Raw genomic sequence first — 17,195 nt, 5'->3', positions numbered from 1 at the left:
TGAGATATTTACACAGAAAGATATTACACGTGAGGATTTTTTAACTTTTAATTAACTCCATATGGTAACAAAAACAAATACATATTGCAAATGCTTTTTTTCGAACCGTGCCCGTAACGCGGCTACTTTTAAATATACGTTGCGTATACTTCTTTACTGAACAACATTCCAATATCTCCTAACGACTGGTAAAAAATATATATATTGCAGCCTACCAGGAAAAGTTATTGATCACCTTTAACTTAAAAGCAGCGTTCGCTCAGATCCAAAGCCGCTCGCGTAATGCGCTCCCTCCCTCCGTCCCGTTTCATCGCAAACCGGCATTTTCCCACAAGACACCGCGAAACCGGGTGTGACGTCATAGCATCCCGAGATGTAGTACAGAAAACAAATATAGTTAAAACTCTTCTAACTTTAACTAGAAAATGAATTACTAAGCGAAAATATTATAAACTAAGTAACTGCCATAAGGCAGCACAATGCTTCGAGTGTTTTCCATGTTGATGAGGGTGAGTACAAATGACTGATTTACAATAATTTAATTGTGAAAGTGCGCTTGATTTATCGTACAATTTCATTGGACCTCTGTGAACTACTCATCAATTTCATTGGTCTACTGTTATGAGGCAAAATGTTTACGAGGCGGCATGAAAAAAATCATGTATTAGCCGCTTCGGATTAAAGGCCACAAAGTTCAAAGCTGTTCAAAATGTGGGAAAAAAGTAGCGGCTTAAAATCCGGAATCTACGGTAAATTAAATTGAAGCTTGGGGCACTACCTCACTTTTTTTAATATACTGTATATGTGTTTCTGCATGTTTTTTAAATCTATTCAATTTACACAATTGAATTACTTGTTTATTTATTTTATGTATTATTTTATTTATTATTTTTTTCTCTCTGCTAGATTATGTATTGCACTGAACTGCTGCTGCTAAGTTAACAAATTTCATGTCACAAGCCGGTGATAATAAACCTGATTCTGGTCCTCACCCTCTTACTCCCTCTGTAACCTCCTCCCATCCTGGCTCCCACTCAGAAGTCATGCTGCACGTAAGTAACAATGACATGGGCAGGATGAGTGACAAGGTTCTGTATAGGTAGTTCAGGGAGTTAGGTGCCAAGTTAAATGGCAGGACCTCCGGAGTTGTAATCTCAAGATTGATACCCATGCCACATGCTTGTGAGGCCAGAAGTAGGAAAATTATCTGGTTTAGTATGTGGCTAAGGAGTTGGTGTAGGAGAGAGGGCATAAAATTTATGATCATTAGATTCTTTTCGACGGAAGGTGGGACTGGTACAAATGGCCCAGTTTGCACTGAACTAGAGGGGAATGTATATCCTAGCGGGAAGGCTTGGTCATACTACATGGTTGTAAGTGGAGAGGTTATGGAGGTTTGACATAAGTTAGAAATTAAAAGATTAAGCATGGGGCAACTAGTGTGCTGAGCTGCATATATTTCACTGCAAGAGGTATCATAAGGAAGGTGGTTAATAGTACTGAAGATGAGGTAGCTGATTTACAAACAGAGGCAATGTATAGTGAGAAGAGGCTGCTGATGGGGCAAAATTGTGGCCAACAGGATGAAGTGCAACATAAGGGGCAGACAAAACTGAAAAGAGTGAACACAGGACTGAATGTGCACAGTATACAGAATAAGGTAGATGAACTTTTAGCACAATTGCAGATAGGCAGGTATGATGTAGGTGTCACTGAATCATTTCTGAAAGAAAATTATAGCTGGGAGCTTCATGCCCAAAGATAGACATTATTCCAAAAGGACAGGCAGGAAGGCAGAGGGGGTGGTGCTGCCCTTTTGGTATAAAATGAAATCAAATCATTAGAAAGAGATGACATAGGGCCAAAAAGGCATTGAATCATTATGGTTAGGGCTAAGGAACTGGAAGAGTAAAAAGAGCCTGATAGGAGTTGTATAAGGAGGAGAAGGATGTCCTTTGCAAATGACAATGGGAGATAGAAAATGCATGCCAAAAGGACAATGTTCCAATAGTCAAGGAAGATTTCAATATGCAGGTAGATTGGAAAAATCAGGTTAGTGCTAGATTCCAGGAGGGGGGAATTCTAGAGTGCCTAAAAGATGGCTTTTTAGAGCAGTTCATGCTGGGGCCCACTAGGGATCAGCTATTCTGGATTGCGTGTTATGCAACAAACTGGAATTGATTAGAAAGCTTAAGGCAATGGTGAACAAGGAAATAGAGGACAAAATGAAGAAATATTTTGCAACAATCTTCACTGTGGAAGACACTAGCAGTATGGAAGATTTTCCAGTGGTCATGAAGTGTACGAAGTTGCCATCATTAGAGAGAAGGTTCTTGGGAAACTGAAAGGTCTAAAGGTAAATAGACCAGATGGTTTACACCTCAATGTTCTGAAAGAAGTTGCTGAAGAAATTGTGGAGGCACTAGTAATGATCTTTCAAGAATCACTCAATTATGGAATGGTTCTCGAAGACTGAAAATATGCAACTGTCACTCCACTCTTCAAGAAGGGAGAAGGGCAGAAGAAATTAGGAGAGCCAGAAGGGGCCATGAGAAGGCCTTGGCAGATAGGATTAAGGCATTCTACAGGAACGGGAAGAGCAAGAGGATAAGATGTGAGAGAATAGGACCAATCAAGTGTGACAGTGGAAAAGAGTGTTGGAACCGGAACAGATAGCAGAGGTACTTAATGAATACTTATCTTCAGTATTCACTACGGAAAAGGATCTTGGTGAATGTAGGGATGACTTGCACTGGACTGAAAATCTTGAGCATGTAGATATTAAGGAAGAGGATGTGCTGGAGCTTTTGGAAAGCATCAAGTTGGATAAGTCACTGGGGCCAGATGGGATATACCCAAGGCTACTGTGGGAAGCAAGGGAGGAAATTGCTGAGCCTCTGGCGATAATTTTTGCATCATCAATGAGGACAGGGGAGGTTCTGGAGGATTGTGGATGTTGTTCTCATATTCAAGAAAGGGAGTAGGTATAGCCCAGGAATTATAGACCAATGAGTCTTACTTCAGTGGTTGATAATTTGATGGAGAAGATCCTGAGAGGCTGGATTTATGAACATTTGAGGAGGCATGATATGATTAGGAGTAGTCAGCATGGCTTTGTTCAAGGCTAGTCATGCCTTATGAGCCTGATTAAATTTTTTGAGGATGTAACTAAACACATTGATGAAAGTAGAGCCGTAGATGTAGTTTATATGGACTTTTGCAAGGCATTTGGTAAGGTACCTATGCAAGGCTTATTGAGAAAGTAAGAATGCTTGGGATCCAAGTGTGAGGTGGTTCGTTTTAGTAGGTCAAATACGATGGCAGCACATAGCATTAATGGCAAGGCTCTTGGCAGTGTGGAGGATCAGAAGGATCTTGGGGCCCGAGTCCATAGGACACTCAAACCTATGCAGGTTGACTCTGTGGTTAAGAAGGCATACGGTGCATTAGTCTTCATCAATTGTTGGATTGAGTTTAAGAGCCGAGAAGTAATGTTGCAGCTATATAGGACCCTGGTCAAACCCCACTTGGAGTACTGTGCTCAATTCTGCTTGCCTCACTACAGGAGATACGTGGAAACCATAGAAAGGGTACAGAGGAGACTTACAAGGATGTTGCCTGGATTGGGGAGCATGCCTTATGAGAATAGTTTGAGTGAACTCGGCCTTTTCTCCTTGGAGCAATGGAGGACAAGAGGTGACCTCATAGAAGTGTACAAGATAATGAGAGGCATTGATATTGTGGATAATTAGATGCCTTTTCTCAGGCCGGAAATGGGTAGCACAGGTGGACATATTTTTAAGGTGCTTGGAAAGGAGATGTCAGGGGTAAGTGCATGGAATGGGCTTCTGGCGGCTGTGGTAAAGGTAGAAATGATAGGTTCTTTTAAAAGATTCCTGGATGGATACATGGAGCTTAGAAAAAATAGAGGGCTATAGGTAAGCCTATGTAGTTCTAAGGTAAGGATCAACATGTACAAACAAGCTGGATGAACTCAGCAGGTTGGGCAGCATTTGGTCTCGGCCCAAAACGTTGACTGCTCCTTTCAACGGATGCTGCCTAACCTGCTGAGTTCATCCAGCTTGTTTGTACGTGTTGATTTGACCACAGCATCTGCAGTGTACTTTGTGTTTTCTAAGGTAAGGACATGTTTGGCACAGCTTTGTGGGTGAAAGCCTGTATTGTGCTACAGCATACAAAACACAGGTTTGCCATGTTTCTAAAGGAAACTATAGACCAGTTAGTCTGAGCTCAGTCGTTGGGAATATGTTGGAATTGATAATTAAGGATGAGGCACATGATAAAAAAGGCTGGTTTTCCTCAAGGGAAAATATCGCCTAACAAATCTGTTGGAATTCTTTGAATAAATAAAAAGCAGGGCAGACAAAGGAGAATCTGTTGATGTTGTGCACTTGGATTTTCAGAAGGCCTTTGAGAAAGTGCCAGACATGAAGCTGCTTAACAAGCTACGAGCCCTTGGTATTACAGGAAAGATTCTAGCATGGGTAAAGCAGTGGCTGCTTGGCAGGAGGCACGGATTTGGAATAAAGGAAGCCTTTTCTGGTTGGCTGCCGGTGACTAGTGGTGTTCTGATGATTATCATTTAATTGTTGGAGAATTGTGGACAAATCTCAAGATTTTATCCCGTTGTGGATAAACTGTCAAAAATTGGCGGTTGTAGACAGGAAAGTGAGAGGCCGGTCTCTCAATGCCCGTCCGTCTAACAAGTATAAATCAGCCTATCTCCAGCCCTCCCCGTCTCTCTCTACACCTCGTTGTGCGTCACTCCACCCCTTCCTGCCACTCTTTTTGCACCGTTCTCGGGCAGGTCGGGGCGCTGTGTATAAAAGCAGACAGCAGCAGTCAGTTCGTCACTGAGCAGCGTCTGCAGTGAAGCGGTAATATGTCTGGCAGAGGAAAAGGAGGCAAAGGACTCGGCAAAGGCGGAGCCAAGCGGCACCGTAAAGTGCTCCGTGACAACATCCAGGGCATCACCAAACCAGCCATCCGCCGTCTGGCTCGGCGTGGCGGCGTCAAACGAATCTCTGGTCTGATCTACGAAGAGACCCGCGGTGTACTGAAGGTTTTCCTGGAGAATGTGATCCGGGATGCAGTCACCTACACGGAGCACGCTAAGCGCAAGACAGTCACCGCCATGGATGTGGTGTACGCGCTGAAACGCCAGGGCCGCACGCTCTACGGCTTCGGCGGTTGAATAAATCTCCGTTCCCCTGTACACAACACAAAGGCTCTTCTAAGAGCCGCCCACCGCCTCACAGAGAGCAGTGACCCAGATACTATTTGTAATTTTATCGGCGAAGCTAACTTGTTTGTTCATAGTTCCTTTAAGTTCAGTTCAGTTTATTGTCATTTAGAAACCACAAATACAATGCAGTTAAATAATGAGACAACGTTTTCCAGAATGACATCGCAAAAGCACACGACAAAGCAGACCGGAAAATCCAGATAACGTTTGGTAATCCCCAAATCCAGAGTCCGGAGATGCTGTTACGTATTAATATCGCGCTGCCGTCTTAGCGCTTTCCCCGGAAAGGAGCTCCAAACCCATCAGACAACACAAGACTACCCAGACACACCAAGTCAAGAGGCCAACTCTACCACCCAGCAAACCAAAAGCTAAAGCTACATGACCTACACAAAACCACATAGTTCCATATAGTTACAACAGTGCAAACAATACCACAATTGATTAAAAAAAACAGACCATGAGCACAGTAAAAATAGTCCAAAGATGTTAAGACTATAAGTTCGAAAGAAACCACCACACAGTTCCACCTTCCCAGCTACGGTACATATCTGGGTATTTTTGAACACAGAGGTGTGGTATAGATAGTTGGTAATGGGGGAAAATATTGCAAAATTTAATAGAGTTAGGATAATTTTTGTGTTTCTGCAAAAATCACCTTCCTCAAAAAACATTCCCGATGACAGCGAATCATTTCGGACTGACTGAAGTCGGACCGCCAGTCATACACATCGGGAGCTGGGCACAGATGATGCTCACCCCGCTCGCAATTGTTCTGGAAAAAACGGCTATTCGTAATCGAGACGTCAATGGCAGAGGTGGAGCTTTAGTGGGGCGGATCAACTCCCAGCAGTCGGCGGAAGACCCAGCTCCGTTATCTCAGACTGTACACTCACCACTAACCCTGCGAGCTTCACAGCAGCAGACAATTTTAATGCGCCTTGCCAAACAATTACTACAAAAATCTAATGCGAACCTGAGCCCTTTCCCCCAGCTCATGACATCCGTAGAAAAGCCCTTCCACAGACACTGTAGCGGCTCTGAAAAGAGCCTTTGGGTCACTGGGTCAGATTCTGTCTCTTCACTTGCTGGCTCCGCCGGTTTTCTTGGGCAGCAACACGGCCTGGATATTGGGGAGCACCCCGCCCTGAGCGATGGTCACCCCTCCCAGCAGCTTGTTAAGCTCCTCGTCATTGCGGACGGCCAGCTGCAGATGCCTGGGAATGATGCGGGTTTTTTTGTTGTCCCGGGCCGCGTTGCCGGCCAGCTCAAGGATTTCAGCCGTCAGATACTCGAGCACAGCAGCCAGATAGACCGGGGCTCCGGCACCCACCCGCTCAGCATAGTTACCCTTCCGTAGGAGCCTGTGAACACGGCCCACCGGGAACTGCAGTCCTGCCCGGGACGATCGAGACTTGGCCTTGGACCGAGCTTTGCCGCCGGTTTTTCCTCGCCCACTCATTTTCACAATCTCAGTAAAACTCTCACAGCGAATGAGAAAATGCTTCTGGCCCTCACCGTTATTGTATGTTTTGGGAGAATGCGCGCGGATTGTTTACGATTGGTGGAACAACGTTTCATCTCATTGGAAAGAACAAGTAATCCAATCGGAGAGCTGCCTTATTCACCAATCAAGAAAGAACAGCAGAAGCGCGGAAAATAACCGCCACTCTCCTAAAATAAACTGAAATTTGAAACAGCCCGCCAAAAATCCTTTGTTCAAACCTAATCTAAAATCAACTCATACAGGTCTCTTTGTCGACTTGGTCTTTCCATTCACCAATTACTGAAATCTGCCACATTTAATTTAAGTGTAGCTATTACTGTAACAATATCTCGCGATTTAATTCGCGGATTTCTTTCAACGAATAAGTTCAGAACAAAAATCGATTGTCAAATTCTGTTCGCGCTCAATGCATGAACCGCATCAGTTTATAAATAAGTTACTCTTTTCAAACTGCGACTGGAGTTTAGCCTGAAGTTTCCCCCCCCCCAATGAAAAGGGGGACAAAGGAAGTCAAAGGCAAAATAAAAGGTAAATACATCAAAGGGCATATAATAGAGCAAAAATTTGTGGGGTTAGAGGATTGGAAAAGGAAACTAAAGTCATAACAATGGAATCGGAATGTAAACTAACCAATAATACTATAGATGAAAAGTTTCTTCAGAAATGCAAAGAGTGAAAGAGAGGCAAGAGGCTGATGCTGTTCCACTAGTCTATGTGTTGGGACTGCTTCTCTTTGCTCCTGTGATTCAGATGATGGAATTGATAGCTTTTTGCCAAGTTTGTGGATGATACAACGATAAGTAGAGGGGCAGATAGTGTTACATAAGCAGGCAGTCTGCAGAAGGACCGACAGATGAGGAGAAAGTGCAAAGGAGTGGAATACAGAGTCGGGAAGTGTATGGTTAGGCACTTTAGTAGAAAATATAAAAGCATAGGCTATTCTAAATGGGAGAATATTCAAAAAATCGAGGTGCAAGGCAAATTGGGAGTCATTGTGCAAGATTCCCTAAAGGTTAATTTGCAGTTTGAAGCTTTGGAGACGAGAATATAAAAGCAAAGATGTAATGTCAAGGCTTTGTAAGTCCTCACAATGAGCAGTTGTGGGACCATTATCTAAGAAAAGATGTGCTGATATTGTAAAGGTTTCAAAGGAAATTCAAAAATAATTCTGGGATAGAAAGTTGTACTTTACTTTTGCCGGTGGGGGGAGGTGAATTGTTGTTTGCTGCCGCTTACACACGAGAGGGGGGAGCTGGGGGTGGTTTTGGGGTTCTAACATTTAACTGTCATTCATTCTTTTGGGCACTCCACTGTTTCATAGATGGTTGCGAAGAAAAAGCATTTCAGGATGTATATTGTATACATTTCTCTGACATTAAATGAACCTTTGAAAGGCTTGTCATGTGAAGAGCATTTGATGGTTCCGAGCCTCTACTCACTGGAATGCAGAAGAATGAGAAAACCTTATTAAAAGATATCAAATGTTAAAAGGCCTTGATAGAGTGGATATGAGGAGGAAAGTTTTCTATGATGGGGGAGTTTAAGACTAGTTGCACCCCAGTTTGAGTTTCTGAAGGGGTTGCTGTTTAGGTTCTGGTTGCAATTCAGCACTGTGCTCCTCATATATGGGCACCCAGCGATGAGGTGAGCTTGCTCCTGGACCTGGCCAAGATGGCCAGTCACAGGTCTAGGCAGCAGAAAGTCGAGAGCTCTGCTAGGGCCATCTGCCTGCCCCTCCTTTGAGGATACATGTGTACCTAGTTATCATTGGAGAGGGAGCATGCAGTTACAATAGGTACAGTGGGGGATTTCCTGGAGCAGTGGGCCCCTGAAATTGACTGCTTTATAGGTGGTAAATGATAAGTTAATTTGAATTTATTCACTGTCTTGTAAATACTGAATGATTGTACTTTGTGTATTTGTTCTGTAAATAAACTATTACAAATTTTTTTGTAAAAAGAATCAGAAGAGAGATAAGAAGAATTCCATTGCCAGCGAGAGGCAAATCTGTGGTATTCCTTGCCACAGGCAGCTGTGGAGGCCAAGCGATCTAAGGCTGAAGTTGAAAGATATTTTATTAATCAAGGCCTAAGTGGTTGTGGGGAGAAGAAAGTAGATTACAACTGAGAGGGAAATGGATCAGCCATGATGTAATGGTAGAGTACACTCAATGAGCCAAATTACCCAATTCTGCTCTTATAGTATATTTGATAGTCTTATGGCACCGGTCTGGTCAGGCAGTCAGAACAGTGTCAGAATGTGTCAGACACATCATCTATCCAAGGATTGCCACCATTTAAACAGTACAAGCTGAAAGATCATTAGATAATGTTTTTCTAACTGGCACCTGAAATTCTGAGATATAGACAGCTGCATTGCCGTTCTGAGACGCTGGGCTTTTAGACCCTTCTGTAAACAATGGAACCATTCCGCCATATTGATGATGCACAGATTGAGTCACCAGTTACTTTTCAGTTACACACCAGGCACATTCTGACACCCCTCTCCCAAAGAGTCAAATCTACCCCAGGGAAAGGAAGCAGCCAGGGAGGAATAGTGGATAAAGACACACTAGGAGCATTTGGACAGAGCCATGTTTTCTGCCTGATCACTTTCTTCCCACTCAAAAATGCAAATCTTGATAATCCCAACAGTCTTTCAATATATTGAGCTGGATGATCATCCTCATGACCATTGAGGTGTAACAAATAATTCACAGCCCTCTGTAACCTTCGCAATACAATGTTTCACCTGCAGAGCAGAAACAGAAGGCCAAACAGCATCACAGGTAAACCCCAGGCTTGGATATCATCCAGCCATTTCAAAAGGGAGGGGGCAGCAGACCCAACACAACACAGAATAATCTAAATGTTCTATTCAATGTATAATACAACTCATTAACTCCGCAATGGTCTGGAGATAAAATTTCCCTCTTTTCTGGTGAGCGCAATAAGCCAATCAGAGAGCCGCCTTATTCACCACCGAACAGACAGCAGCAACGAAAGCGCCGTAAGTAATTGTTAGTCCACGGGCTGACCTGAAATTTAAAAAGCCCGCCGAAAAAGTCACTTATTGATCCGGAGTCCGCAATAATATGCACCGATTTATTCATTGGAGCAATATTTTTTTGTCACTAGCCCAACTGGCCCGTTTGAATGTTTCAGCCCATTTAGCTCCCAAAATCCAATCCAGTGCATAATCGCGTTGGGTCTGTACGTAAACGTCATCAGGTGATGCACTGGTCTCTCTTATCAAACTGCGGGCCAGTTTGCAACGCGTTAAAAAATGTTGGATCTGTGAAGGAAATGGAATTACAGCATCTATGTTTCCGTTAAGTGATCGTGGAATCGACTAGTAATAGGACCGGTTGCTAAAGATAAGACAGCACCTACCAAAGCCCATTCTCGATAACATTAGTAACCTCAATTCCCTGCATACCGGGCCACAAGTAAGCAACGGCACAGGGATATGGGACAAGTACGCGCTGACGGTGAGGGAGAAGTTATTTCATAGGGGAAGGTCAAAGGGGAATGGCATGTCGGTGTACAATAAGTGACAGCTCTTTCCACTGTCGGAATGGTGGCTCTTAAAAGAGCCGTTTTTGTGGGTGGGCACAGAGGCTGGATTCAGGCGCGCTCCCCGCGGATGCGGCGGGCCAGCTGGATGTCTTTAGGCATGATGGTGACTCGCTTAGCGTGGATGGCACAAAGATTGGTGTCCTCAAAAAGCCCCACCAGGTAAGCTTCACTGGCCTCTTGCAGGGCCATGACAGCCGAGCTCTGGAACCGCAGGTCGGTTTTGAAGTCCTGAGCGATTTCTCGCACCAGGCGCTGGAAGGGCAGTTTGCGGATGAGCAGCTCGGTGGATTTCTGGTAGCGCCGGATCTCCCTCAGAGCCACAGTGCCGGGCCGGTAGCGATGAGGCTTCTTTACTCCGCCCGTGGCTGGTGCGCTCTTTCGCGCCGCTTTGGTGGCCAGCTGTTTGCGGGGAGCTTTCCCGCCAGTCGATTTACGCGCTGTTTGCTTGGTACGGGCCATCTTCCTTCGGCAGTGAAAAACAACTTCAAATACTGGGATTGCAATGCCTGAGCAAACGCGGGGACCGGCTTTTTATGAGTTGATGAAGGGCTGTCCCACTCAGTAATTGGTTGCAAGGGAAACGTCCATTACAATGGTCCCAGCGTTCTGAATGGCTGATTTTCTATCACCAGTTTGAGGCGGGGCAGCGGCGGCGATGGCGAGAGGAGGTGCGAAATATGAGCTGTAACTAAAATATGGAAACTGCTGACAGAGGGTCAGGTTTCAGCCAATCAGTGTGCAGTGATGGGATGCCGGTTCAATTTAAAATCGCCCGCCAATTTCAAGAGCGAACTGGTTTCTTACAAATAACAGAATCACAAATTTCTCCTTCATTTAAATCATCGCTTTTTTTTCTTCCCTCAATCAGTAGAATCTGAATGTTGGCATTCTTACTGAATAGCAATCCACTCTCAAGGTGAGTGAATTCAGTCATGCCGGAAACGGGAGGACAGGCAGAGGATTGTGATCGATTTGATTTTACTGCATTTATTAAATGGTTTTGGAGTAAAATTGTAGCAAAAGGACCACAGGGATCAACACCGAACTGAAATGTATGTCGCTCAATATACCTACAAAGCATTAATTACGACCACATCATTAAATTCTTCATCTCTTCCCGCTCCAATGAAAAACCGACTGCTGCTGTCTCTTTATACATACCACCCTGACCTGCCGGTGACAGTTGACTACAAACGTAATTTTTCTAGCTCTTTCCTGAGAGGTATGAGTGGCTCTGAGAAGAGCCGTTGGTTTCAAATTTTTACAAGTTGCGTTTTCATTTACTTTTTGGCCGCCGTTTTCTTGGCTTTGACAGATTTTGCCTTCGGCTTGGGTTTTGCCGATTTCCTGGGCGCCTTCGCCTTCGGAGCTGCGACCTTCTTGGGGCTCTTGGACTTCTGCGCAGCCTTCTTCGTCGCTGGTTTCTTAGCTGCTGCTTTTTTAGCCGTCGGTTTCTTAACAATTTGCTTTTTGGCGGGAGATTTCTTTGCTGCTTTCTTGGCCGCAGTTTTCTTGATCGCTGGCTTCTTGATCTGTGATTTCTTAGCCGCTGGTTTCTTCGCTTTTTTCACGATTTTCGCGCCGTCCTTTTTAGCGGCTTTCAGGGAGCCGGAGGCACCTGCGCCCTTGGTGTGAACCAGGGAGCCGCTTTCCAATTTCCTTTTAATGACCATCTTGATCTGACTTTTGAGCTTTTCCACATCTACGCCGTTGGCGGCCAACTCCTTCTTTATCGCGACTATAGACACCCCTCGGTGACTGCGGCAATCCGCCACAATCTTGTCAATCTGTTCGCCCAGTTTGGGACCGGTTGGCTTGGTCCGGGCGGCAGCCTTCTTCTTGGGAGGCTTAGTTGTAGTGGCGGGTGCCGTTGTGGGAGTTACTTCAGCGGCTGCGGTCTCGGTCATGTCGGCAACTATGTACAAACTCTCAAAACTCAAAACTGAGTGAGAAATGAAGCGAGAGGCGATGGTGCAGAGCAATTTAAAGGCAGCGAGCGAACGGGGTGGAGTCATCCTGCTGTCAGCTCCCGGCTGCTTTGTCTCTCCTCAAAAACTCTCCGATTCCAAACAAAATAGGGGATCCCCAACACCAAGGCCCCTTTAATGTGAAGAAAGTTTGGTCCGAATTAAAGTCAATCCGTTTCACCGCTGCATTAACTTCGTTCTCTCCAACGATCACGGACAAGTTCTCTGTTTTCCGCCTGTAATATTGAAGCCAACAAAATTTGTGGTTAATTCCCACGCAAGGCTGAGCTGGAGAGTTGGTCATTCCCGTGACAGGAATATTATTTTCCACAGGAGGGACGACGAAATGCGGCGATGTGATCGGACTCACAAACACAGCATTCAAAGTGGTTTATCTGTTCTTTATTTTGCAATGTTTAATTTACGCACTTTAATTTGTTTATTTATGTGGAATCCAATTGAAGGTTTCATCCTTACTTTCATAAATTATGTGCTATGTGTGTTTATGGTGCTTTACATCCTGGACCGGATAAATTTTGAAGGGATTTATGTATATTGTTAAATGACAATTTTGTTTCCTGTTTTTTTTTTGAAAACCGAGTCTTATATTCTCTCATCAGTCAAAGTCCCCTAAACCTGCCAGGTTACCCTTCACCCCAACGGGAACATTTTGTTCCCTGACACTTGCTGTCCCACTTCATAACGCTTCCCACTCGCCATTCATTATGTTGCAAAGAAGATTTTGAAGAATTACAGTGGGAATTGAAGGCCTGAGTTATGTGATTGTATTGGGTTTGCTAGCTGTGAACATCTAGACTCCAGAAATGACATTCAGACCTATCAGATTCAGACAGTACTGGAGTATAAAAGTTGCATTGTTTGCTGTGTAACCAAAACTATGTAGTCAGCTTTGAACTTGCTATTTGCTATGCATGTATCCAATTTAGAAGGAGAATGAAATCTTAAGAATGTAGAAGACAATGGTGTGTTAATGAGAGGTAGCTAAGAGATTAAGTCAATGGGTAGAAACAATAGTGGCAGATGTACTTGTTTTACGCAACTGTAGACCGATTGGATATGCTAATGCAACTAAACCAGGTGATTGCTATAAACATGCTATGTACAAGGGTCGGTGGACAGTCAGCGACTAGCTCAATGACTGTCTCAGCTTTGATTTGCAAATTAAAGTTTAATACTTCTTGAAGAATCTTTTGCGTCTCCTGGTCGTCTGTGGGGCACGAAAAACCACGACAAAATTGGCGACCGCGGCAGGACCGGAAAGAGACCCGCGGAAAGGAAACGGCAGATTGGGGACGCTTCCCAGTCCTCTAGGGACCCCCACAAGGCTAACTGGCCAAGAGAAGGAAATGGGCAGGGAAAGGAAAATAGAGAAAATCCTCGTGGATACCGCCTTAAGAGATAAGTGTCTGAATAGACGAGGTGCAAAGACAAAGTTCTGTGGATACCGCTCTGAATAGAGGTCTGTACGGGCAGAACAGAATAGAAAACAAGGACAGTCCAATATATAGTTTAAAGCGCTGGTAGATAGACGATAGACTAGGCAAAGAATTAGAGTAAATAATATTATCCAGTAAACGAACTGTGAATCTCTGAAATAGCTTAAAAAGAAAGAACAACATGACAGGTAAAGGAACGGCAGTAGAGATTCTGAGCAAAAAAATCCCAGTAAATAAATATGAGATCACAAAAACTTCAGAAAAATGGGAAAAGAGAACCAAAAACCTGGTCACAAAATGGCCAAGAGAAGGAACGTTTGATGTAAGCTTGTGCGAAGAAATGGAGGCACTAATTAAAAATTACAAACCAAAAGATAAATCTAAGAAAAGAGGGCAAAAAAGAGAACGAGAAATGGAAGTGCTAAAACTCGTCAGAACGGAGGGAGAAAGGCTGAGGAGGACAGGTAGAATATTGATTACAAGCGAGGAAGACACTAAGGTGCTGGAGAAACAGCCTGTTAGAGAGAGAGGAAGGTACAGTGAGAAGCTGGCTTCAGCTCCTTACCCGGATATGAAAGAAACAGATAAGCCCCCTCCCTATAATGAGGAAGGAACCCCTAAGCAGTGCCCCCTGCTGACGGGAACAGTAAACATACAGGGAGATGTTCAAGTTTGGGATAATGAGCAGGAAAAAAGACAATACGAGAAGGAAAAAGCAGCGATATGGAAGGAGATACAGGCAGATAGGATAAAGGTTTAACAGGCAAAGAGAGAAATAAAAGAAGAGATTGAACGGATGAAATACTTGAGAGAAGAAAAGGAGTATGAGGAGTATCGGTTATACCATAGAAATAAACAGACTAGAAAAGAAAGTGGAGCAGGGCAGGAAGAGTTTAGGCATTCAAGAGGAAGTGGAAAAATGACAGGAGATGAGAGTCTTGGAGAAACACAAGAGAGAAGGGAATCAAGCACGAGTAAGGATCATGAGGAGTCCCTGCCACAGGTGTACAGACACGGACAGGAAGAAAGAGAAGGTGACTCATTGGAGGAGCAAGAGTTAAGTGGAGAGAGAGAGGGTGCGAGAATTTGTGGGGAAGAGGTACGAGGCAGAAGCCTAGAAGAGCAGAAGGAGGCGGTAGGGAAGCGACTTGTGGAAGTAGAGAGAGAGCTAGATAAATTACTGAGAGGGGATTGCCAGAGGAGATGCGAAAAATACTCCAGGGGCCGACCAAGTATTGAATCAGGACAGAAAGGAAGGACTCCACAGGGAGACCGAGGGTAGAAGAGGACCCGAGAAATTTGTGTGGGAGGCAGTAAAGACATACCCTGACACAGATGGGGAGTCAGGCGAGGAGGAGAGCCAGGGCAGGTGGGAAGGAGGAGGAAGAATGATGTCGTTGTTAGTTAAAGGATCAGGACAAGTGTAGTATATCCCTTGGGGATCCCAGGACCTAGAAGGGCTGAAAAACACTCTGCCCAATCTATATGAAGGAGCAGGGAAATGGATTAGAGACTTTGAAGAAGAAATGGTGGGACGATTATTGGCTATGGGAGATTTGAAGGCACTATTGATAAGGTTGATGGGAACCTCCAAAGTTAACGAACTAATGGAAATGGCTGGCATAGTAAACTCGAACGACCCGAGAACTGATGGAGACAGGTTTGACAGAGTGAGGCAGAGGGTATGGCAGGCCCTCAGGAAGCTTTATCCACCCAAAGTGGACCCCAAAACCGTAAAGGGGGATCCACTGGGAGACACTGAAAACCCAGCAGCCTACGTAGAAAACCAGTTGAAAAGGTGGAGACTGGAGACTGAGCAAGAGGTGGAAAATAGCTTATTTATCACCACACTGTTCTGACATAGCATTTTGGATGCAATGCCTCTGCAAGTAAAATCCAAACTGGAGGAAGTGGTTGGGCTGACATGAATGACCCCACAAGAATTAGGGACTACGTAGCCCATGCGGTTGAGAAATACCAGAAAGACAAATGAAGGTTGGCTGAGCAGCAGGAAGAGGTGCAAAGAAAGTTAATACAAATGCAGCTCGAAGAACTCAAAAAGAAGGAAAAAGAGAAAAGCAAAAAGATGCTGCCAGTCCGAGTACAGCCATCAAACTGGATATGGAGGAACCGATCATACTGTAAGACAAGGGCCGGAAAATAATCAACGTCTTTGGAGGAGCATTCCCACAAATGCCCTATCAGGAACAGACTAAATTCAAACAGCCCAGACAGGACTGGAAGTCCCAAGGAGGGGGACAGAGGAGACCAGTGAGGAAACAGGGGGAAAGAGAGGTGGAGAGACTGTGCTGGGGATGTAATCAGCCAGGTCACATGAGAAGAGATTGTCCATTTACACCATGGCGTGTCACACACCAGCAGGAACCGATAAGAAGGGAACTAAAGTTTAGCCAAGGACCAGCCCCCACAGGCCCAAGCGGACCTGTGAACCCATAAGCAAGGTATCAGGGGTGCCCCGAGAACTCGAGTGGGAAGGGACATTACCCAATGATAACAAGGGAGGCAGAGGAGGAACCCATTGTTCCGGTTATGTTAGAAGGGCAACTGACACCAATGATGATAGATACTGGAGCCACGTACACTTGTGTACAGCCACAGTATGCCCTTCACCTTCCCATGTCAGGAAAGTTTATTAAGACGGTAGAGTTCTCAGGGAAAACACAGTTGACACAGTGCATGGCTCCGGTGCGGTTGAGAATGGGAAATAAAGGAATTGTTTTGCCAGTGCTAGTATTTAAAGGAACTCTGATTAATTTGTTAGGCAGAGATGCCTTATTGAAACTGGAATTAAAATTAGAATGCACCAGAAATGGGCTGAGTGTGAAAAGAGCAGGGGCTCAATTGATAGTGCGAGAAGACAAGAAGGCTAATGTCTTTTGGATAGGAGACACCGCAGATCAGATTCAGGAAACCTGGGAAAAATGGAAAAAGGGCGTGCAGGCTATATTACCCAGGCCTGTAATGCCCAAATCTGAGCTACATTGTACAGTGATTTTTGACGAGACTCAGAACAGGGAGTTAGAGGAGAGATGGCACCTGGAGGCATGTACCCAGCAGCACCTGGAAGGGGAGGCTGTGGTAATTGGAAAGCAAGGGGCAGCTTTACAAGTTAAGTGGAACACCTTTTTAGAAAAATTAGTACAGGATACCGGAGGCTGCGCCCCACGTAACGTTGTTGGTAAACCTGGGATATCAGTCTAAAGACTTAGGACCCTTATTTAAGAGTGCTGAAACCGTAACAGTGTGGAGGAAAATCATGCCAGAGGTGTGGATATCAGAAGTCAACAATTGCATTAAAATAATGGTAAGTGTAGATATGGTAGGGATAGTGAGAGAGGTCGAAATAACTCCCCAACCACACATGCCATTGCTGGGAAAGGAAAGAGGCCAGCAGAAAGA

At 44.6% G+C, this 17,195-nt stretch overlaps 4 protein-coding genes across 4 annotated transcripts; 1 reads left to right on the top strand and 3 right to left on the bottom strand.

Annotated features, from left to right (window-relative positions):
* The first annotated feature begins 4,879 nt into the window (after nucleotides 1-4,879).
* LOC140715808 (histone H4) lies at nucleotides 4,880-5,309 on the top strand. The gene has a single exon (XM_073028200.1). The coding sequence runs from the start codon at nucleotides 4,904-4,906 to the stop codon at nucleotides 5,213-5,215; it is 312 nt and encodes a 103-aa protein (XP_072884301.1). The 5' UTR covers nucleotides 4,880-4,903; the 3' UTR covers nucleotides 5,216-5,309.
* Nucleotides 5,296-6,760, bottom strand: LOC140715807 (histone H2AX-like). Its single transcript, XM_073028199.1, has one exon. It carries the CDS (start codon nucleotides 6,726-6,728, stop codon nucleotides 6,348-6,350), a length of 381 nt encoding a protein of 126 aa, XP_072884300.1. The 5' UTR covers nucleotides 6,729-6,760; the 3' UTR covers nucleotides 5,296-6,347.
* A 3,603-nt stretch (nucleotides 6,761-10,363) lies between these two features.
* LOC140715570 (histone H3) lies at nucleotides 10,364-10,852 on the bottom strand. The gene has a single exon (XM_073027925.1). It carries the CDS (start codon nucleotides 10,808-10,810, stop codon nucleotides 10,400-10,402), a length of 411 nt encoding a protein of 136 aa, XP_072884026.1. The 5' UTR covers nucleotides 10,811-10,852; the 3' UTR covers nucleotides 10,364-10,399.
* Nucleotides 10,853-11,609: 757 nt separating this feature from the next.
* LOC140715569 (histone H1-like) lies at nucleotides 11,610-12,303 on the bottom strand. The gene has a single exon (XM_073027924.1). The coding sequence runs from the start codon at nucleotides 12,256-12,258 to the stop codon at nucleotides 11,632-11,634; it is 627 nt and encodes a 208-aa protein (XP_072884025.1). The 5' UTR covers nucleotides 12,259-12,303; the 3' UTR covers nucleotides 11,610-11,631.
* Nucleotides 12,304-17,195: the final 4,892 nt, after the last annotated feature.

Source organism: Hemitrygon akajei, chromosome 24 (assembly GCF_048418815.1).
Source record: "Hemitrygon akajei chromosome 24, sHemAka1.3, whole genome shotgun sequence".
In the NCBI taxonomy this organism is placed as follows: domain Eukaryota; kingdom Metazoa; phylum Chordata; class Chondrichthyes; order Myliobatiformes; family Dasyatidae; genus Hemitrygon; species Hemitrygon akajei.
This window is presented reverse-complemented; position numbering and strand designations above follow the sequence as displayed.

Coding starts and splice junctions, on each gene's coding strand:
- LOC140715808 (XM_073028200.1), top strand. CDS start 4,904: ATGTCTGGCAGAGGAAAAGGAGGCAAAGGACTCGGCAAAGGCGGAGCC.
- LOC140715807 (XM_073028199.1), bottom strand. CDS start 6,728: ATGAGTGGGCGAGGAAAAACCGGCGGCAAAGCTCGGTCCAAGGCCAAG.
- LOC140715570 (XM_073027925.1), bottom strand. CDS start 10,810: ATGGCCCGTACCAAGCAAACAGCGCGTAAATCGACTGGCGGGAAAGCT.
- LOC140715569 (XM_073027924.1), bottom strand. CDS start 12,258: ATGACCGAGACCGCAGCCGCTGAAGTAACTCCCACAACGGCACCCGCC.